Source organism: Anopheles coluzzii, chromosome 2, assembly GCF_943734685.1.
Source record: "Anopheles coluzzii chromosome 2, AcolN3, whole genome shotgun sequence".
Taxonomy (NCBI): domain Eukaryota; kingdom Metazoa; phylum Arthropoda; class Insecta; order Diptera; family Culicidae; genus Anopheles; species Anopheles coluzzii.
This window is the reverse complement of record NC_064670.1, coordinates 61,984,661-62,007,231: the sequence shown is the minus strand read 5'-3', so window position 1 is coordinate 62,007,231 and position 22,571 is coordinate 61,984,661. Positions and strand designations below refer to the sequence as shown.

Here is a 22,571-nt window from a genome sequence, read left to right as displayed (position 1 = left end):
AAGGAGGGAAAGGAGGGAAAGGAGGGAAAGGAGGGAAAGGAGGGAAAGGAGGGAAAGGAGGGAAAGTACGCACAATTAAATGTATTTCGAACCACCAATTGGGACGAAAAAGTTACTGCAGGTATATTTCCATACCGTTTCAAACTGTTTCGTCGCTTCTCAGCCCAAGTAAGCACGGAGGAGCTGAGCCGGAATCGATACGAGCACACACCAACTGGTTGAATTTGAAGACAGATGTTTTAACCAACAGATCCACAATACACACCTTCAAACATTGTTTCCGGGATTAGGCATCTCCGAGCAACCAAACAGCTAAATTATCGTAAGCGACAGACGGAAAGAATGAAAAGGAGGGAAAGGAATGAGGAGGGAAAGGATGGAAAGGAGGGAAAGAAGGGAAAGGAGAGAAAGGAGGGAAAGGAGGGAAATGAGGGAAAGGAGGGAAAGGATGGAAAGGAGGGAAATGAGGGAAAGGAGGAAAAGGAGGGAAAGGAGGGAAAGGAGGGAAAGGAGGGAAAGGAGGGAAAGGAGGGAAAGGAGGGAAAGGAGGGAAAGGAGGGAAAGGAGGGAAAGGAGGGAAAGGAGGGAAAGGAGGGAAAGGAGGGAAATGGTGTAAAGGAGGGAAAGGAGGGAAAGGAGGGAAAGGATGGAAAGGAGGGAAAGGAGGGAAAGGAGGGAAAGGTGGGAAAGGAGGGAAAGGTTGGAAAGGAGGGAAAGGAGTGAAAGGAGGGAAGGAGCGAAAGAAGGGAAAGAAGGGAAAGGAGGGATAGGTTGGAAAGGAGGGAAAGGAGGGAAAGGAGGGAAATGAGGGAAAGGAGGGAAATGGTGTAAAGGAGGGAAATGAGGGAAAGGAGGAAAAGGAGGGAAAGGAGGGAAAGGAGGGAAAGGAGGGAAAGGAGGGAAAGGAGGGAAAGGAGGGAAAGGAGGGAAAGGAGGGAAAGGAGGGAAAGGAGGGAAAGGAGGGAAAGGAGGGAAAGGAGGGAAAGGAGGGAAAGGAGGGAAAGGAGGGAAAGGAGGGAAAGGAGGGAAAGGAGGGAAAGGAGAGAAAGGTGGGAAAGGAGGAAAAGGAGGGAAAGGAGGGAAAGGAGGGAAAGGAGGGAAAGGAGGGAAAGGAGGGAAAGGAGGGAAAGGAGGGAAAGGATGGAAAGGAGGGATAGGATGGATAGGAGGGAAAGGAGGGAAAGGAGGGAAAGGAGGGAAAGGAAGGAAAGGAGGGAGAGGAGGGGAAGGAGGGAAAGGATGGAAAGGAGGGAAATGAGGGAAAGGAGGAAAAGGAGGGAAAGGAGGGAAAGGAGGGAAAGGAGGGAAAGGAGGGAAAGGAGGGAAAGGAGGGAAAGGAGGGAAAGGAGGGAAAGGAGGGAAAGGAGGGAAAGGAGGGAAAGGAGGGAAAGGAGGGAAAGGAGGGAAAGGAGGGAAAGGAGAGAAAGGTGGGAGAGGAGGGAAAGGAGGGAACGGTTGGAAAGGAGGGATAGGTTGGAAAGGAGGGAAAGGAGGGAAGGAGCGAAAGAAGGGAAAGAAGGGAAAGGAGGGATAGGTTGGAAAGGAGGGAAAGGAGGGAAAGGAGGGAAATGAGGGAAAGGAGGGAAATGGTGTAAAGGAGGGAAATGAGGGAAAGGAGGAAAAGGAGGGAAAGGAGGGAAAGGAGGGAAAGGAGGGAAAGGAGGGAAAGGAGGGAAAGGAGGGAAAGGAGGGAAAGGAGGGAAAGGAGGGAAAGGAGGGAAAGGAGGGAAAGGAGGGAAAGGAGGGAAAGGAGGGAAAGGAGGGAAAGGAGGGAAAGGAGGGAAAGGAGGGAAAGGAGGGAAAGGAGGGAAAGGAGGGAAAGGAGAGAAAGGTGGGAAAGGAGGAAAAGGAGGGAAAGGAGGGAAAGGAGGGAAAGGAGGGAAAGGAGGGAAAGGAGGGAAAGGAGGGAAAGGAGGGAAAGGATGGAAAGGAGGGATAGGATGGATAGGAGGGAAAGGAGGGAAAGGAGGGAAAGGAGGGAAAGGAAGGAAAGGAGGGAGAGGAGGGGAAGGAGGGAAAGGATGGAAAGGAGGGAAATGAGGGAAAGGAGGAAAAGGAGGGAAAGGAGGGAAAGGAGGGAAAGGAGGGAAAGGAGGGAAAGGAGGGAAAGGAGGGAAAGGAGGGAAAGGAGGGAAAGAAGGGAAAGGAGGGAAAGGAGGGAAAGGAGGGAAAGGAGGGAAAGGAGGGAAAGGAGGGAAAGGAGGGAAAGGAGAGAAAGGTGGAAGAGGAGGGAAAGGAGGGAACGGTTGGAAAGGAGGGATAGGTTGGAAAGGAGGGAAAGGAGGGAAAGGAGGGAAATGAGGGAAAGGAGGGAAAGGATGGAAAGGAGGGAAATGAGGGAAAGGAGGAAAAGGAGGGAAAGGAGGGAAAGGAGGGAAAGGAAGGAAAGGAAGTAAATGAGGGAATGGAGGGAAAGGAGGGAAAGGAGGGAAAGGAGGGAAAGGAGGGAAAGGAGGGAAAGGAGGGAAAGGAGGGAAAGGAGGGAAAGGAGGGAAAGGAGGGAAAGGAGGGAAAGGAGGGAAAGGAGGGAAAGGAGGGAAAGGAGGGAAAGGAGGGAGAGGAGGGAAAGGAGGGAAAGGAGGGAAAGGAGGGAAAGGAGGGAAAGGAGGGAAAGGAGGGGAAAGGAGAGAAAGGTGGGAGAGGAGGGAAAGGAGGGAACGGTTGGAAAGGAGGGATAGGTTGGAAAGGAGGGAAAGGAGGGAAAGGAGGGAAATGAGGGAAAGGAGGGAAAGGATGGAAAGGAGGGAAATGAGGGAAAGGAGGAAAAGGAGGGAAAGGAGGGAAAGGAGGGAAAGGAAGGAAAGGAGGGAAAGGAGGGAAAGGAGGGAAAGGAGGGAAAGGAGGGAAAGGAGGGAAAGGAGGGAAAGGAGGGAAAGGAGGGAAAGGAGGGAAAGGATGGAAAGGAGGGATAGGATGGATAGGAGGGAAAGGAAGGAAAGGAGGGAAAGGAGGGGAAGGAGGGAAAGGAGGGAAAGGATGGAAAAGAGGGAAAGGAAGGAAGGAGGGAAAGGAGGGAAAGGAGAGAAAGGTGGGAAAGGAGGGAAAGGAGGGAACGGTTGGAAAGGAGGGATAGGTTGGAAAGGAGGGAAATAAGGGAAAGGAGGGAAATGAGGGAAAGGAGAGAAAGGATGGAAAGAAGGGAAATGAGGTAAAGGAGGAAAAGGAGGGAAAGGAGTGAAAGGAGGGAAAAGAGGGAAAGGAGGGAAAGGAGGGAAAGGGGGGAAAGAAGGGAAAAGAGGGAAAGGATGGAAAGGAGGGAAAGGAGGGAAAGGAGGGAAATAAAGGAAATGTTGTAAAGGATGGAATGGAGGGAAAGGAGGGAAAGGAGGGAAAGGAGGGAAAAGAGGGAAAGGAGGGAAATGAGGGAAAGGAGGGAAAGTACGCACAATCAAATGTATTTCGAACCACCAATTGGGACGAAAAAGTTACTGCAGGTATATTTCCATACCGTTTCAAACTGTTTCGTCGCTTCTCAGCCCAAGTAAGCACGGAGGAGCTGAGCCGGAATCGATACGAGCACACACCAACTGGTTTAATTTGAAGACAGATGTTTTAACCAACAGATCCACAATACACACCTTCAAACATTGTTTCCGGGATTAGGCATCTCCGAGCTACCAAACAGCTAAATTATCGTAAGCGACAGACGGAAAGAATGAAAAGGAGGGAAAGGAATGAGGAGGGAAAGGATGGAAAGGCGAGAGAGGAAGGAAAAGAAGGAAATGAGGGAATGGACGGAACGGAGGGAAAGGTGGGAAAGGAGGGAAAGGAGGGAAAGGAGGGAAAGGAGGGAAAGGAGGGAAAGGAGGGAAAGGTGGGAAAGGAGGGAAAGGTTGGAAAGGAGGGAAAGGATGGAAAGGAGGGAAGGAGCGAAAGAAAGGAAAGAAGGGAAAGGAGGGAAAGGAGGGAAAGGAGGGAAAGGATGGAAATGAGGGAAAGGAGGGAAAGGAGGGAAAAGAGGGAAAGGATGAAAAAGAGGAAAAGGATCGAAAAAAAGGGAAAGGAGGGAAAGGAGGGAAAGCACAATAATAAACGCACCAACTGGCTATTGGCAAATAATGCCTTCATTATTTTTTTTCAATTGAATTTATACTCTAAAAATGCTGACCGTCGTCGATCAGCATTTTCTTCTTAGCCTATGTTTTCCAATAAATCGTTAAATTCCATTTAATCGTTAAGCGCGTTTAATCGCTGGCGCGTTGCATAACGTAGCTATTCAGCAAGTATTGCTACCTAGCAACACTTTGTTTTTAAGGCTAAATTATCGTAAGCGACAGACGAAAAGGAGGGAAAGGAGGGAAAGGAATGAGGTGGGAAAGGTTGGAAAGGCGAGAAAGGAGGGAAAGGATGGAAATGAGAGAATTGAGGGAACGGAGGGAAAGTAGGGAAAGGAGGGAAAGGAGGGAAAGGAGGGAAAGGAGGCAAAGGAGGGAAAGGAGGGAAAGGAGGGAAAGGAGGGAAAGGAGGGAAAGGAGGGAAAGGAGGGAAAGGAGGGAAAAGAGGGAAAGGAGGGAAAGGAGGGAAAGGAGGGAAAGGAGGGAAAGGAGGGAAAGGAGGGAAAGGAGGGAAAGGAGGGAAAGGAGGGAAAGGAGGGAAAGGTTGGAAAGGAGGGAAAGGAGGGAAGGAGAGCAAGAAGGGAAAGGAGGGCATTTGACTACTTTCCGATCCGTTGGTTGATGCATCCTCTCAGGAGCCACCATTTGTCGCGCACACGAAAGTGTCTTTCGGAGCAGCAACCCAAGACAGTCACAGTACACGCCGTCTTAAGCACAATAATAAACGCACCAACTGGTTTCAATTGAATTTATACTCTAAAAGTGCTGACCGTCATCCATCAGCATTTTCTTCTTAGCCTATGTGTTCAGGCTTAGGCACGGAAGCCCTGCCAGTTGATTCGTGTTTAACGAAACACGAAGATCATTCGTTGAGTTCGGAGCGTTCGGGCACGATCGATTAGTTTATAAGTATAAGTGAATTGTGTGAAATAAACTCTCTTCTAATTGTGCAATACAAGCAACAACACCCGGTAATTATAAAACGCTAGAAAAAGTTACACCGAAACGCGAAAGAACATTATCCGAAATCGTAAGATTGAACACAATGTTTTCCGTAAAATCGTTAAAAAAGCGCGCATCGCTGGCGCGTTGCATAACGTAGCTATTCAGCAAGTATTGACCAGCAACGCTTCGATTTTAAAGCTAAATGATCGTCAGCGACAGAGGGAAAGATACAAAGGAGGGAAAAGAATGAAAGGAAGGAAAGGTGGGAAAAGGAGGGAAAAAAGGGAAAGGAGGGAAAGGAGGAAAGGAGGGAAAGGATTGAAAAGAGGGAAAGGATGGAAAGGAGGGATAGGAGGGATAGGAGGGAAAGGAGGGAAAGGAGGGAAAGGAGGGAAAAGAGGGAAAGGAGGGAAAGGAGGGAAAGGAGGGAAAGGAGGGAAAAGAGGGAAAGGATGGATAGGATGGATAGGAGGGAAAGGAGGGAAATAAAGGAAATGGTGTAAAGGAGGGAAAGGAGGGAAAGGAGGGAAAGGAGGGAAAGGAGGGAAAGGAGGGGAAAGAGGGAAAGGAGGGAAAGGAGGGAAAGGATGGAAAGGAGGGATAGGAGGAATAGGAGGGATAGGAGGGAAAGGAGGGAAAGAAGGGAAAGGAGGGAAAGGAGGGAAAGGAGGGAAAGGAGGGAAATAAAGGAAATGGTGTAAATGAGGGAAAGGAGGGAAAGGAGGGAAAGGAGGGAAAGGAGGGAAACGAGGGAAAGAAGGGAAAGTATTTCGAAACGCACAATCAAATGTATTTCGAACCACCAATTGGGACGAAAAAGTTACTGCAGGTGTATTTCCATACCGTTTCAAACTGTTTCGTCGCTTCTCAGCCCAAGTAAGCACGGAGGAGCTGAGCCGGAATCGATACAAGCACACACCAACTGGTTGAATTTGAAGACAGATGTTTTAACCAACAGATCCACAATACACACCTTCAAACATTGTTTCCGGGATAAGGCATCTCCGAGCTACCAAACAGCTAAATTATCGTAAGCGACAGACGGAAAGAATGAAAAGGAGGGAAAGGATGGAAAGGCGAGAAAGGAAGGAAAAGAAGGAAATGGGGGAATGGAGGGAACGGAGGGAAAGGAGGGAAAGGAGGGAAAGGAGGGAAAGGAGGGAAAGGAGGGAAAGGAGGGAAAGGAGGGAAAGGAGGGAAAGGAGGGAAAGGAGGGAAAGGAGGGAAAGGAGGGAAAGGAGGGAAAGGAGGGAAAGGAGGGAAAGGAGGGAAAGGAGGGAAAGGAGGAAAAAGAGGGAAAGGAGGGAAAGGAGGGAAAGGAGAGAAAGGAGAGAAAGGAGGGAAAGGAGGGAAAGGAGGGAAAGGATGGAAAGCAGGGATAGGTTGGAAAGGAGGGAAAGGAGGGAAAGGAGGGGAATGAAGGAAAGGAGGGAAAGTATGGAAAGGAGGGAAATGAGGGAAAGGAGGAAAAGGAGGGAAAGGAGGGAAAGGAGGGAAAGGAGAGAAAGGAGGGAAAGGAGGGAAAGGATGGAAAGGCGAGAAAGGAAGGAAAGGAAGGAAATGAGGGAATGGTGGGAAAGGAGGGAAAGGAGGGAAAGTACGCACAATCAAATGTATTTCGAACCACCAATTGGGACGAAAAAGTTACTGCAGGTATATTTCCATACCGTTTCAAACTGTTTCGTTGCTTCTCAGCCCAAGTAAGCTCGGAGGAGCTGAGCCGGAATCGATACGAGCACACACCAACTGGTTGAATTTGAAGACAGATGTTTTAACCAACAGATCCACAATACACACCTTCAAACATTGTTTCCGGGATTAGGCATCTCCGAGCTACCAAACAGCTAAATTATCGTAAGCGACAGACGGAAAGAATGAAAAGGAGGGAAAGGAATGAGGAGGGAAAGGATGGAAAGGCGAGAAAGGAAGGAAAAGAAGGAAATGAGGGAATGGAGGGAACGGAGGGAAAGGTGGGAAAGGAGGGAAAGGAGGGAAAGGAAGGAAAGGAGGGAAAGGAGGGAAAGGAGGGAAAGGAGGGAAAGGAGGGAAAGGAGGGAAAGGAGGGAAAGGAGGGAAAGGAGGGAAAGGAGGGAAAGGAGGGAAAGGAGGGAAAGGAGGGAAAGGAGGGAAAGGAGGGAAAGGAGGGAAAGGAGGGAAAGGAGGGAAAGGAGGGAAAGGAGGGAAAGGAGAGAAAGGTGGGAAAGGTGGGAAAGGAGGGAAAGGAGGGAACGGTTGGAAAGCAGGGATAGGTTGGGAAGGAGGGAAAGGAGGGAAAGGAGGGGAATGAAGGAAAGGAGGGAAAGGATGGAAAGGAGGGAAATGAGGGAAAGGAGGAAAAGGAGGGAAAGGAGGGAAAGGAGGGAAAGGAGGGAAAGGAGGGAAAGGAGGGAAAGGAGGGAAAGGAGGGAAAGAAGGGAAAGGAGGGAAAGGAGGGAATGGAGGGAAAGCAGGGAAAGGAGGGAAAGGAGGGAAAGGAGGGAAAGGAGAGAAAGGAGGGAAAGGAGGGAAAGGAGGGAAAGGAGGGAAAGGTTGGAAAGGAGGGAAAGGAGGGAAAGGAGGGAAGGAGAGAAAGAAGGGAAAGAAGGGAAAGGAGGGAAAGGAGGGAAAGGAGGGAAAGGATGGAAATGAGGGAAAGGAGGGAAAGGAGGGAAAAGAGGGAAAGGATGAAAAAGAGGGAAAGGAGGGAAAAAAAGGGAAAGGAGGGAAAGGAGGGAAAGCACAATAATAAACGCACCAACTGGCTCTTGGCAAATAATGCCTTCATTATTTTTTTTTTTCAATTGAATTTATACTCTAAAAATGCTGACCGTCGTCGATCAGCATTTCCTTCTTAGCCTATGTCTTCCATTAAATCGTTAAATTCCATTTAATCGTTAAGCGCGTTTAATCGCTGGCGCGTTGCATAACGTAGCTATTCAGCAAGTATTGCTACCTAGCAACACTTTGTTTTTAAGGCTAAATTATCGTAAACGACAGACGGAAAGGAGGAAAAGGAGGGAAAGGAATGAGGAGGTGTTGGAATTTGGATAATTTTTTTCGAACTTAAATTTGAATTGTACATAAAACAAAGCGTTAGGAAACTAAGATTAGGTTATAAACTACTCGACATTAGAAACTGCTCGATCTACACGAATTATGAACTGCATGAAATATTATGTACAAAAAAGGACAAACGAATATACAGTTGCAAACCGACCAGCGATAAAGGTGTACACTTTCCTATTCAAATTTCCTCCAAATATCACAGCCAGCCCCTTTTCGTGAATATATTTCACATTTTTGGTCCTTCGAGCCGGATCGTGATATACGGAGAAGAAATAAGTTTCATTCTGCATCAAGAGTGGAATTCGGTATTCGTCGTCAAGTGTGCAAGTCATTCCGTGACAATTCCCGCCATCGCATATCGCCCCGCATCAAGGGCAACGGTCGGTTACACGCCATCATTTTGAATTTCGCGCCATCGCTTTGTTCGTTATTTTCGTGTGATATCGCAGTATTTTCTTTGTGCAATGGATAAGAAAATTAAAGCAGTGCAACTGAAAAAGAGGATCGCCCTGGAGAACATAAAATCGCTGGAACGGTTCCAGGCGAAATATTCGAGTGATGATGCCAAGCAGATTCCGGAGGTGTTAGAAGATCTGGCGAAACATAAGGAAGAGTTTTTCACCGCAGTTTCGAAACTGGAAGAGCTTGAAGATAAAGACGAAGCGGTCGAAGCCAGCATAATGGAACGGATCAACATTGAAGAACGCTGTCGCAAGCTAAAATCATTTCTACGGGAAAGACAGCCAAAGGAAGAAGGTTCGCTCAACGATACAACGGGCTTGGCTTCCTCAACGCTTGCATTCGGTCGACCCCACGCGCCAAATTTACGTTTGCCCAAAATCGAACTTCCAACATTTGACGGAGATCACACAAAATGGCTTTCTTTCCGAGATCGCTTCATCGCAATGATCGATGCTTCAGCCGAGCTTCCATCTATCGCGAAGCTACAATACTTACTGTCATCGTTGAAGGGGGACGCGGCGGTACCCTTCGAGCATACACCTTTAACGGCGGACAACTATTCGGTTACCTGGGCGGCGCTTCTTAAACGGTACGACAATTCTCGTCTTTTGATTCGCGAATACTATCGCAAATTGCACTACCTTCCGGGAGTGCAATTGTTGTGCGTTGACAAGCTCACGCACCTGGTGGATGAATTCACCCGCTTCGTCAACGGGTTGAAAAAGCTGAACGAACCGGTTGACTCGTGGGACACACCCCTCTCAAACATGCTGCTGATGAAGTTGGATCGAGAGACATTGTTGGCTTGGGAGAAACATTCCGTGCACTTCACGACGGACAAATATAAGGATGTGATCGACTTCGTGCAAGATCGTATCCAAATCTTGAAATCGACCAACAACTTCGTGAAGGATCAAGCAGCTAGTGGTATCAAGGTGGCCGGTCTCATTCGTCAACCAGGGCAACGGAGATTCATCGCGAATGCAGCTACATCTCGCTCGGCTCCTGCTGCATCGACTGCGCACACCCAACAGCCAAAGTGTCCATTGGAGTGTTCCGAAGACCACACACTGCGCAACTGTCCAGTGTTCATCGCCAAGGAGGTCCAACAGCGACGGGACGTCGTCGCATCGAAGCGGCTGTGCTGGAACTGTTTGAGCAGCAATCATCAGGTTAGAGCGTGCAAGTCGGATTATTCGTGTCGCACGTGTCGTGAGCGTCATCACACACTTCTACATCATTCACCACCCTATGCTCCACCCGCAACGGTAGCATTGTCAGCTCAGTCGAATGAAGACAATGTGTTTCTGGCGACGGCAAACATCCAGATCAAGGATGACTACGGGAACACCCATGAAGCAAGGGCGTTGTTGGATTCGGGATCCATGTCGAATTTCATCGCTGAGGAGTTCGCACGGAAACTGCTGACGAGTCGCAAAAGGGTCAACGTCGCTGTATCGGGCATCGGCAATGCAGTACAGCAGATCATGGGTTCCATCGTCGCTACCGTTCAGTCCAAGACACAACCCTTCGCAACGGAGATGACTTTCTTGGTTCTGGACACGCCATCCGCAAACATCCCTACATCACCAACGGACGTCTCTTCATGGAAAATGCCGGATGTGGCATTGGCGGACAGCACCTTTAACAGTCCGGGGCAAATCGACATCGTCATCGGAGGCGATACGTTCTGGGAGCTCCACACCGGTCGCAAGTGCTCTATCGGTAGAGGCAAACCGTGGCTGGTCGAAACCCACTTTGGTTGGGTTGTCACCGGCAACACTCATCATTCGTCAGTCGGTCCGCGGCTGTGCCATCTATCTGCATACGACACCCCACTGGAGGAGACCATGCAGCGGTTCTGGGAGAGTGAAACCATAGCCGAGGATCCTGTGCTATCGGTTGAGGAGAATGCTTGCGAGAAGCATTTCGCAGCAACAACTGTTCGCAACTCAAGTGGAAGGTATGTCGTTAGTTTGCCATTTAACTCCAACCCTAATATCGTTTTAGGAGAGTCGAAGGAAATAGCCGATCGCAGACTGCGTTGTATCGAACGGCGGTTGAACACCAATGCTAAAATGAAAGAAGAGTATGTTAAATTTATGAAAGAATATGAGCATTTGGGGCATATGAAGCGGCTTACCAGTCCTGCAAACGATTCGGTAGAGCATTACTACCTCCCACATCACGCTGTCATTAAGGAATCAAGCACAACCACGAAGGTGCGTGTCGTGTTCGATGCATCCTGTAAGACTTCAAGTGGTTACTCATTGAACGACAAACTCTTCGTGGGATCAGTCGTTCAAGAAGATCTTTTATCGATTATCCTTCGGTTTCGTTCTCGTGCCATTGCTCTCACTGCAGACGTAGAGAAGATGTATCGGCAAATTTTACATAGCCCTCATGACCGTAACTATCTGCGCATCCGGTACAGAGAACATCCTGCAGATCCTATATCGACATTTGAGCTACAGACGGTTACGTACGGCACAGCCTCTGCTCCATTTTTAGCAACCAGGACCCTAAAACAGATTGCTCTTGACCACAAGGAAGAGTATCCTTTGGCAATGAACGCGGTCATGAACGATTTTTACGTAGATGATTTGCTAACGGGTACCGATGATTTGTCCGAAGCAATCGTTATACAAAGGCAAATCTCAGACATGCTAAATTCAGCTGGCTTCACGCTGAAGAAATGGGCATCGAACCGCTCCGAAGCATTGAAGAACGTTCCTTCAGAAGATGTGGCGGTACAACTCTCGCACGAGTGGAAGAGCTCGAAACAAGTATCCACACTAGGCATCGTTTGGGAACCGGCAACTGATACACTACGGTTTCGTATTGAGATACCACCTACAACACCCAGCATGACGAAAAGGTTAATTTTGTCATATATCGCCAAGATATTTGATCCCCTCGGGCTGCTGGGCCCAACGATCATCATCGCAAAGATGTTCATGCAGCAACTATGGGCTCTCAAGATTCATGGAAAGGCATATGACTGGGACAGCGAGCTACCATCGCACTTACAGCATGAATGGTCGAAATTTCACTCTACATTATCTTCACTACGCAATTTGACAGTCCCACGGTACATATCGCAATGCACGGCAACAAGTCTGCAAATTCATATCTTTGCTGACGCATCACAACTAGCATATGGTGCTTGTTGCTACATTCGGGCTGAAAGCATGGAAGGAGTCACCGTGCAGCTGCTAACAGCCAAGTCAAAGGTCGTTGCGTTATCCAATTCACATTCCATAGCTCGATTGGAATTGTGTGCAGCACGACTAGCCACACTTCTTTACGAGAAAGTCCAGCAATCACTGAAAATTTCTGCTACCACCATCTGTTGGACCGATTCCATGACTGTCCTTCACTGGCTGAATTCAGCACCAAATCGATGGAAGCCCTTCGTTGCAAACAGGGTTGCAAAAATTCAGCACACGGCTGGAATACAATGCTGGAAGCATGTTCCAGGCTCGGACAATCCAGCAGACGACATTTCGCGAGGTTTAACGCCGGAAAAGTTGCTAGTGTGTGAGCGCTGGTGGCACGGGCCACATTGGTTAGCACGCAACTCGGAAGAATGGCCGCAGAACACACCATCACCAAGCGAAGATGAGAGCGCAGAAGAAGAAAAACTATCGTCACGGGTTGCAAGCACAGCATTAATCTGCGAATTTCGAAACAGTTTGTTCTCACGATTTTCGATCTACCACAAACTGCAAAGAGTTGTTGCACATTGTTTGCGCTTTATACAAAACGCAAAGCGCCGCGTAGGAAACAAGGTCCATGCTAAGGATATCCCACCGCTCACTGTAGACGAACTCAAGGCGGCAGAACTCAAGTTGTGTTATCTTTCGCAACAAGACACCTTTTCCGAGGAGATACAACACCTGCAGAAGGGCAAAGAGATTCCGAAGAACTCCAAACTGAAATGGATTTCCCCTTTCATAGATACGCAAGGTATTCTGCGCATTGGTGGCCGGCTCAGTAAGGCACATCTGTCGGAATCAGAAAAACACCCGGTAATATTATCACTGTCCGCACTACTAGCTGTTTCGATACACTTGAGTAAGCTGCATGCTGCACCACAACTGCTTTTAGCAACACTACGCCAAAGCTTTTGGATAATTGGCGGTCGCAATTTATGCAAGTCTGTGTACCACAGTTGCCACGCATGTTTTAAGGCCAAACCCACACTTATTAAGCAAAGTATCGCCGATTTGCCAACATCACGAGTCACACCAACAAGACCATTCTCAGTATGCGGAGTAGACTATTGCGGACCAATCTATATAAAACAAACCATACGCAACAGAAGTCCGATTAAAGCATACATCGCCATATTTGTATGTTTTTCAACAAGAGCGGTACATATCGAACTGGTTGGCGATTTAACATCAACAGCATTTATCAATGCACTTCGTCGTTTGATTGCACGTCGTGGTCAAATCGGTGAACTGCATTCCGACAATGCAACCACCTTTAAGGGAGCGGCACATGAGCTGAATCGCGTCTACAAGATGCTAAAGAGCGACGAACACGATCGAGCTGCTATATTTGATTGGTGCGCGATGAATCATATGAAGTGGAAGTTTATCCCACCAAGAGCACCACATTTTGGAGGTTTATGGGAGGCGGCGGTGAAGGCAGCTAAAAGCCATATAGTCAGAACAATAGGAACAACAAGCATCACACAGGAGAGCATGCTTACCCTACTTGCCCAGGTAGAGCAATGTTTAAATTCGCGACCAATTACACCTCTATCCGATGAGCCGTCGGACTTGGAACCATTGACACCGGGACACTTCCTCGTCGGTGGCAATCTGCAAGCGGTACCAATCATCGATTACACCGAGACACCGAGCAACTATTTGAGGGAATACCAGTTGGTACAAAAACATCTGCAAACCATTTGGGCTCGATGGTATCCGGAGTACCTGCAGCAGTTACAAGCTCGAGCCAAATATTGCAACGGGAAATCAGCGGTTCTGAAAGAAAATACACTGGTGATTATTAAGGAAGACAATGTACATCCTACCTCGTGGCCGATGGGGCGCATCGTTGCAGTACACCCTGGAAAGGACGATGTTGTTCGCGTCGTTACACTGCGCACTGCTTCAGGGAAGCAAATCGTCCGCGCAGCTAATCGTCTGGCGGTTTTGCCTAATCCGGACGTAATTAGCAACTTAGAGCAGAAGGAAACCACTGGCACTGAGTAACGCGCAGCTGCAAGCCACGCGACATTGTTTACATTTCGCACTCATGGCAGAACAAGATACACGCAACACACATTCACACATCTACACACACGAGCAGTATGATAGGAGATAAGCGTCAGGTTCAAGAGTCGAACTTTTTTTGAATTCTTTTTTGAACTCATTATTGAATTTATATTTTGCATGAAATTTAAAGAAGTTCTTCTTTGGTGGCCGGGAATGTTGGAATTTGGATAATTATTTTCGAACTTAAATTTGAATTGTACATAAAACAAAGCGTTAGGAAACTAAGATTAGGTTATAAACTACTCGACATTCGAAACTGCTCGATCTACACGAATTATGGACTGCATGAAATATTATATACAAAAAAGGACAAACGAATATACAGTTGCAAACCGACCAGCGATAAAGGTGTACACTTTCCTATTCAAATTTCCTCCAAATATCACAGCCAGCCCCTTTTCGTGAATATATTTCACAGGAGGGAAAGGATGGAAAGGCGAGATAGGAGGGAAAGGATGGAAATGAGGGAATGGAGGGAACGGAGGGAAAGGATGGAAAGGAGGGAAAGGAGGGGAAGGAGGGAAAGGAGGGAAAGGAGGGAAAGGAGGGAAAGAAGGGAAAGGAGGGAAAGGAGGGAAAGGAGGAAAAGGATGGAAAAGAGGGAAAGGAGGGTAAAAAGGGAAAGGAGGGAAAGGAGGGAAAGCACAATAATAAACGCACCAACTGGCTCTTGGCAAATAATGCCTTCATTATTTTTTTTGAATTGAATTTATACTCTAAAAATGCTGACCGTCGTCGATCAGCATTTCCTTCTTAGCCTATGTTTTCCATTAAATCGTTAAATTCCATTGAATCGTTAAGCGCGTTTAATCGCTGGCGCGTTGCATAACGTAGCTATTCAGCAAGTATTGCTACGCTTGTTATTAAGGCTAAATTATCGTAAGCGAAAGACGGAAAGGAGGGAAAGGAGGGAAAGGAGGGAAAGGAGGGCATTGGACTACTTGCCGATCCGTTGGTTGATGCATCCTCTCTGGAGCCACCATTGGTCGCGCACACGAAACTGTCTTTCGGAGCAGCAGTCCAAGACAGGCACAGTACACGCCGACTTAAGCACAATAATAAACGCACCAACTGGATCTTGGCAAATGATGCCTTCATTAATTTTTTCAATTGAATTTATACTCTAAAAATGCTGACCGTCGTCGATCCGCATTTTCTTCTTAGCCTATGTTTTCCATAAAATCGTTAAAAAAGCGCGCATCGCTGGCGCGTTGCATAACGTAGCTATTCAGCAAGTATTGCTATCTAGCAACGCTTTGTTTTTAAAGCTTAATTATCGTCAGCGACTCAGGGAAAGATAAAAAGGAGGGAAAAGAATGAAAGGAGGGAAAAGAATGAAAGGAGGGAAAGGTGGGAAAAGAGGGAAAAGAGGGAAAGGAGGGAAAGGAGGAAAGGAGGGAAAGGAGGGAAAGGAGGGAAAAGAGGGAAAGGATGGAAAGGAGGGAAAGGAGGGAAAGGAGGGAAAGGAGGGAAAGGAGGGAAAGGAGGGAAAGGAGGGAAAGGAGGTAAAGGAGGGAAAGGAGGGAAAGGAGAGAAAGGAGGGAAAGGAGGGAAAGGAGGGCATTGGACTACTGGCCGATCCGTTGGTTGATGCATCCTCTCTGGAGCCACCATTTGTCGCGCACACGAGAGTGTCTTTCGGAGCAGCAGCCCTAGACAGGCACAGTACACGCCGACTTAAGCACAATGATAAACGCACCAACTGGCTATTGGTAAATAATGCCTTCATTATTTTTTTTTCAATTGTGCTGATAGGCGACAGTTTTTGGTGTTATGGTTGCTGTACTTGCAGCAATTGGTGCAAATTCTATGCCGAATAAAAAGAGTTAATTTTATATTGGGTGTCTTACCGTTCAATTGCCTGCAACGAGTGGTTTCGTGAGGAAATCCACAAATTATACATATTGTTTCCTTTTCTGGCCCTTTGTGACGATGCTGTATGTTAGCACGTTTTTGTGTTGACTGTTTTGGCTGCGTGAAAAAGGTAAACAACACAACTGCTGTCACCTAGCGACCGAGATATGTAGATAAACCAAGTTAGAAAAGGTGCCGCTAGGTGGCGTAAAGGTTGTTATCAACTGAAAGAGGCAAACATATACATTGCGAAAGAGATGAAGAGACACGATCCAGCCTCCGGTCATACACCCCATAAAGGTCGAGCATAAGGGCATAGACAGGAAACGGCGCGAAACTATTGGCAGTAGCAAAAGCGAGTGTGACCGGACAAGTTAAAAATATAGAATTTGCATCAAAACGTCAAAGATCATTTTCTTATTTCAAACACCCGGAAAGAAATTGTTACCGAAGTAACACTGTACATTTTGATGTTTTGACCTTTCTTGCTTGGATACTCCTTCGTTCGTGGCCGCATAATGGCTAGTTCTTCAGAGGGTTTCAGCCATTCTGCTAGGTCTTGTAGCGTAAGATTCTTGTTATCTTGTTTCGTACTTATCGTGTGTTTCAACTAGGCATGGGCAAAACGATTCTTTTCACCGAACGCGAACGAACTAGTTCGCTCACCAAAAAGAACCGTACGTGAACGACGATTCTTTCGTTCTTTTTTTCATGGGGTGTTTATTTACAAAGAACGCTCGTTATCTTTTTCATTTACCCGCCATAGACGCATACTGTAGCCAAAGAAGTACTCATTCTGCGGTTGACACCAATAATTTAAAAACATTAAAGACTCGGCCCATCTGCTGTCTGGCTAGCTATCGAAAAACCGACCAAAAACTAGCATGTATAAAACTAATACGAGCATAGACGTCTCCAGCATATATTGTACCCTATGCCTTATACACACTCAAGGATTCTATAAAAAAAACTACTTAAATATGGATCAACATGATGAGCGCAATTCCAGTTCAGTTCATTCGCGAATAGGGTAAATGTACCAATAGTGGTGCAATTTGTAGAGGTACCGATGTGTTTTAATGTATTTAAAGTGTCTGGAAGGACAATTTCTGAATATTTTAACACAAAGCAATTGGAATATGTTTTATCTTCGCAATCGCAACCATTTTTACCATGAAACACATAACATTTACGAAAAAATACATATTTTTGTGATTGCTTCGTTGTACCTATAATGGTGGTATGGTTCCTATAGTCGTCGTATTGTGTTCCTATAGTGGTGGTAAACAAAGATGCCTCAAAACAGTGTATAATATCAATATAACTTAGTTTTGAAGCTGTTTTCGTATGAATAGCATGGATTATTGCCATAATAATGATATCTTTCGTAATTTGATCGTAAAAAATGTATGAATTTGGTTGATGAAAATATTCACTAAAGTACTGCATCACACCTGTTGTCAACCTACACCCGGAAGAGTGTGCTTGATTTGAAGTCAATTTTTCATTCAGCCAGATAAGCGAATTTTGGCCTGTTTTTGGTAAATTACCTACATAAAACTCATTTCTGTTGCTTATTTTAGTGAAAACAGTACGACATGTCAAAAATGTCGCCGAAAAAAATCTAAAATCACCTGTTTTTATTGATTTTAGAACTAGGACCACTATAGGAACATGCCTGTTTTGTGTACCTATAATGGCACTATGGTAAAAAACACTTAAAAATGCATAAATATGGTCAAAAGGGAAATAATTTTAGTAAAACAATAACATTACATAACAGTTATATTGAAAAACTAGTAATTGCGTGGTTATGTGGTCGTTTAGAACGTTAACAGAAAAATGAGTTTCGTTATGAAATCCTAAGGATTTTGGAAAAATGTTGACACATTTCACAAAATAATGGATTTTTCGGTCACTAAGTAACGGAATGGCCCCATTTAACTTTTAAACCCTTTGTAAAAGGTTAAAGAACATTTCACACTAACTTAACTAACTTAAATACTTGTAATTTGTCCTTTGAACCGCATTTTAGAGCAATAGCACCACTATTGGTACTACCACCACTATAGGTACATTTACCCTAATGAATAATCCGTTTGAACGGGATCGATCTATTGAATTGTATATGTATAATTTCCACACCAACAGAGCACAGATCGAACACAAATGAGCCAGTTCGAACGCGTTCGATGAATTCAGTTGTGTAGGTACGATTTACACACCAACAGAACACAGATCGAGCACCAGTTCGAACGCGTTCGATGAATTCAGTCGTATAGATACGATTTCCAAACCAACAGCACACCAAGGATAATGTATTTAGAAGGTTGATTTTTATCGCTTTTGCTGGGCGACATTGTGGGGGACATCTGTCACTCTCTGCATACAAATTTCATTACCCCGCACCAGCCCTCCCCGATTTTTATACCGTAGCCCCCGGAAGAGAAATGTCAAGTCGAGAAATGTCATTTTGCTCTGAACAACTTCACCTTGTCATTTATAACACCTTGCAGCACACGTATCGAACACTGGCTGACAAATTCGACGGCGTTCGAGGAATTGAGTTGTATGGGTACGATTTCAACACCAACAGGGTACATTTTGATCTCTGACGACCCGTTCGCACGGTGCGAGAAAGAGCGAGAAAGCAATATGATTTTGCACGTTTCATTACCACATTTATGTGTGTCGTCGAACAATGAACGGAACGTTCGAACGCGTTCGGTGTAGTCAGTTTCTTCCAAAAGTCCTGGTCGTTTTTTGTTAAGAATCTCGTTCGTTCGTGCACTTTACCGAACTGTTCGAACGGTTCGATTCTCGTTCAACCTTTCGTTCCGAAGTTCGGTTGAAAACCTTGATGTTAAATCGTTTAGCAGCCTTTGGTCATTCAAAAATCCTTCTTGCTTCAACAACACCATGTTGTCAATGAGATTACGCAAAGCGTTGGAAAATTCTAAAAATGCTGAAGGATTATCTGTCGTTATATGTTTTATCACTAGTAATTCTAGCAGTAAAGACTTGTAAATGCTTTCAGGGTTCCCGACCATTTTGTCGAGCCTGGTTATTACGAGCGCAACGGTTTTCTGGGTTAAGCATTGATCCGCTAACTGCACGAAGTGCTTAACCTTTCAGATGCTTTTGCAGCCTATTTATGTTTTCTAAATTAATTTCACTACTTGCCGATCCGTTGGTTAATGCATCCTCTCTGGAGCCACTAATCGCTTAATCGCTGGCGCGTTGCATAACGTAGCTATTCAGCAAGTATTGCTACCTACTAACGCTTTGTTTTAAAGGCTAAATGATCGTAAACGACAGAAGGAAAGGAGGAAAAGCCGGGAAAGGCATGAGGAGGGAAAGGATGGAAAGGCGAGAAAGGAGGGAAAGGAAGGAAATGAGGGAATGGAGGGAAAGGAGGGAAAGGAGGGAAAGGAGGGAAAGGAGGGAAATGAGGGAAAGGAGGGAAAGGAGGGAAAGGAGTGAAAGGAGGGAAAGGAGGGAAAGGAGGGAAAGAAGGGAAATGAGGGAAAGGAGGGAAAGGAGGGAAAAGAAGGAAAGGATGGAAAGGAGGGAAAGAAGGGAAAAAAAGGGAAAGGAGGGAAAGGAGGGAAAGCACAATAATAAACGCACCAACTGGCTCTTGGCAAATAATGCCTTCATTATTTTTTTTTCAATTGAATTTATACTCTAAAAATGCTGACCGTCGTTGATCAGCATTTTCTTCTTAGCCTATGTTTTCCATTAAATCGTTAAATTCCATTGAATCGTTAAGCGCGTTGCATAACGTAGCTATTCAGCAAGTATTGCTACGCTTGTTTTTAAGGCTAAATTATCGTAAGCGACAGACGGAAAGGAGGAAAAGGAGGGCATTGGACTACTTGCCGATCTGTTGGTTGATGCATTCTCTCTGGAGCCACCATTTGTCGTGCACACGAGAGTGTCTTTCGGAACAGCAGCCCAAGACAGGCACAGTACACGCCGACTTAAGCACAATAATAAACGCACCAACTGGTTTCAATTGGATTTATACTCTAAAAATGCTGACCGTCATCCATCAGCATTTTCTTCTTAGCCTATGTGTTCAGGCTTAGGCACGGAAGCCCTGCCAGTTGATTCGTGTTTAACGAAACACGAAGATCATTCGTTGATTTCGGAGCGTTCGGGCACGATCGATTAGTTTATAAGTATAAGTGAATTGCGTGAAATAAACTCTCTTCTAATTGTGCAATACAAGGAACAACACCCGGTAATTATAAAACGCTAGAAAAAGTTACACCGAAACGCGAAAGAACATTATCCGAAATCGTAAGATTGAACATTGGTGCCGTGACCAGGATAACGACGGATTCTGGTTGAAATAATTTTACGGATTCTCGCGATATTTGTGATTATTGTGCGTGTAACTTTGCTTTAGTCGCAACACCGTCGACCGAGCTCACTGTGTTCGTGAAATTTAGCGTCATCCTAAAACCGAACTATGGCAACCCAACAACGTATCCTATCGTCCAGAAGGACAGCGTTGCTAGCGATGTTACCGGATTACGAAAAGTTTCTCATAAACTTTTACCCAGAACGGGATGCAATGCAGATCGACCCTCTCATTGCAAAAATCGAACAGCTTTCCATCGACTTGGAAACTGTGCAATGCCAATTAGAAGACGCAGCAGTCACACACGACGAAATTGTGCATAATTCCGCTGTACGCGATGATTACGATGACCGTTTGATACGCATAGAAGCCGTATTAAAATCGAACAAAATGCATCTGCCGCGAAATGAAAGCGCAGGCATAATTTCTTTGGCAGGGACAAAATAGCCCACCATCGCGCTTCCCGGGTTAGCTTGTAGTTACATTCATGTAAACAATACCGCGGCGACACCTAGCAGAAAACAAATGTCCTACCAGCATAAAAAAGCTAAACCTTTACGCGAAGCTAATTCTCCGGCTACGACTTACGCACACACACGCACATGCCCTATATGCTATTCGCAACACTCTATAGCGAAATGCCCGCAATTCATGCTCATGAATTCGGATGAACGATATCAGAACGCAAATACACTCAAGTTCTGCCTAAATTGCTTGCACGACAATCACCACACGCGTGATTGCTCGTCGCAACACAAGTGTAAGCACTGTAGTTCAGCACACCACACACTGATACACACACCGCACTACACCAGCACATTTGCCACTGCACCGAAGCCAGCTGCGCCAAATGCTCCTGCGTGTAATACACAAAACACCGGCACATTTTCCACTGCATCGACGCCAGCTGAGCAAAATGTTTCCGCGTGTTACACACATAAAATCGGTGCATTTTCCACTGCAACCAAGCCAGCTGCGCAAAATGCTCCGGTGACACACACACACACAACACTGACGATCACACGGCAAGCACTCAAACAAACAGCGAGGCAGCACTGAGACAAACTTCTGAGAAAGTCCTGTCTCAAACTGCGGTTATTCATACTAGCGATGCACATAGTATAATGCATCCTACAAGCATACAGTTAGATGGTGTAACTCAGCTTATTCCAATCAGCGATCGATTCGCTTATACATCAAATACAAAACACAATTCGATCGACATCACTCTGACTGGTGCAAAACACGGTGCTTGCGAAGTTTGCGTCCAAAGCCACCCACTACGAGCTGGATGTTGATGTTTTGATGATCCCCAAATTGTCCGAAATCTTTTACATGCCATCGGTAGCATGCATGGCATCACGAAATCAATCCACCGAGCGATTCTGTAAAGAAGAAGAAGCACAAGTTAATGATAGATATTCACTCAAAGTACGAAAGCATGAAAAGTTTCACGAAGTGACAAAACACCAAGCTGTTCACTTACCTATTGAACTACATTTAGATAAAACGTATGACGTATCCAATTCACTTAATGTGCTCGCTGCTTTATATGCTGAACAGATCGAGACACGCTCGGCGCGAAAGCTTTTACCATACGAGGAGGAAGCAAGATGATTCATGCTTCGATGTGCAGCACCGTTCGCACCAGCGATCGTGGAAGCATTTATCCTGCGCGTATTATCCCGCAGATTTCGTTTTTCACGGTATGTCAGCAGAATTCCTGAAAAGTAAGCTGCGGAGCTTCGGTCCGGATTGGTTTTGTCTACCCGTTTCCATCTGGCCCAACTCTAACCCTGAACCAACCGAAGAAAAGAATCTTGAGATTCGTATGGTGAGTGCTACCGTAATGAGAACGCCTACTAATTTTCCTTTGTTTACGTGTTACAGCTACAAGCGATTGTCGCGTATCGTTGCATACTGCATTCGCTACGCACGTAACACTAAGGAAAGGTCACGCACTCAACGAACAGCAGCACACCACCACGCACCTTTAATCATCACTACCGAGCGCATGAAAACTGCAAACACTGTGCTACACCATACAGCGCAGCTGGATGCATTTTCAATGGATCTCGGGCAGCCCGAAAAAGGCAACGTGGTGACGAAACAAATACCCTGGCGTACACTAGCTTCACTCCTAGACCCTCTAGGAATCATTCGAGTTTCCCAGCTGCCCTACCATGCCCTGTCCTGCCTCCTAAAATGCAGTCGTTTACGCACATGATCGACAAGTGCCGTTACACGGAGCTTCATCAGCAAGAAGGAAGATCATTGCTCTCGACGGTACGGGATGAGCATTGGCCGTTAGATGGAAGGCTAATTTTGTATTGGTCAGTTGAAATAATTTTTTGTCGGTGCACACGACAGCAACCAACAGTTTAACAACTACAACTTTTATCACTACCACGATTGACTGCGCGACGCAGTTTACCAGCACACAACGCGAGTGCTGCAAGTGAGCTTCATGAGCTAGTTAATCTGTTCCGCGGCGAACAACTATACTTATTCGTTACAGATCGCAACCGAATTTGCACTTGACACTTTCCT

At 46.1% G+C, this 22,571-nt stretch overlaps 1 protein-coding gene across 1 annotated transcript; it reads right to left on the bottom strand.

Moving 5' to 3' along the window:
* Positions 1 to 918: 918 nt before the first annotated feature.
* On the bottom strand, positions 919 to 1,461 carry LOC125906552 (uncharacterized; the record flags this gene model as incomplete). The annotated part of the gene is made up of 1 exon (XM_049605908.1): positions 919 to 1,461. A coding segment is annotated over one exon (543 nt), but the record flags the coding sequence as incomplete, so codon positions are not given.
* Positions 1,462 to 22,571: the final 21,110 nt, after the last annotated feature.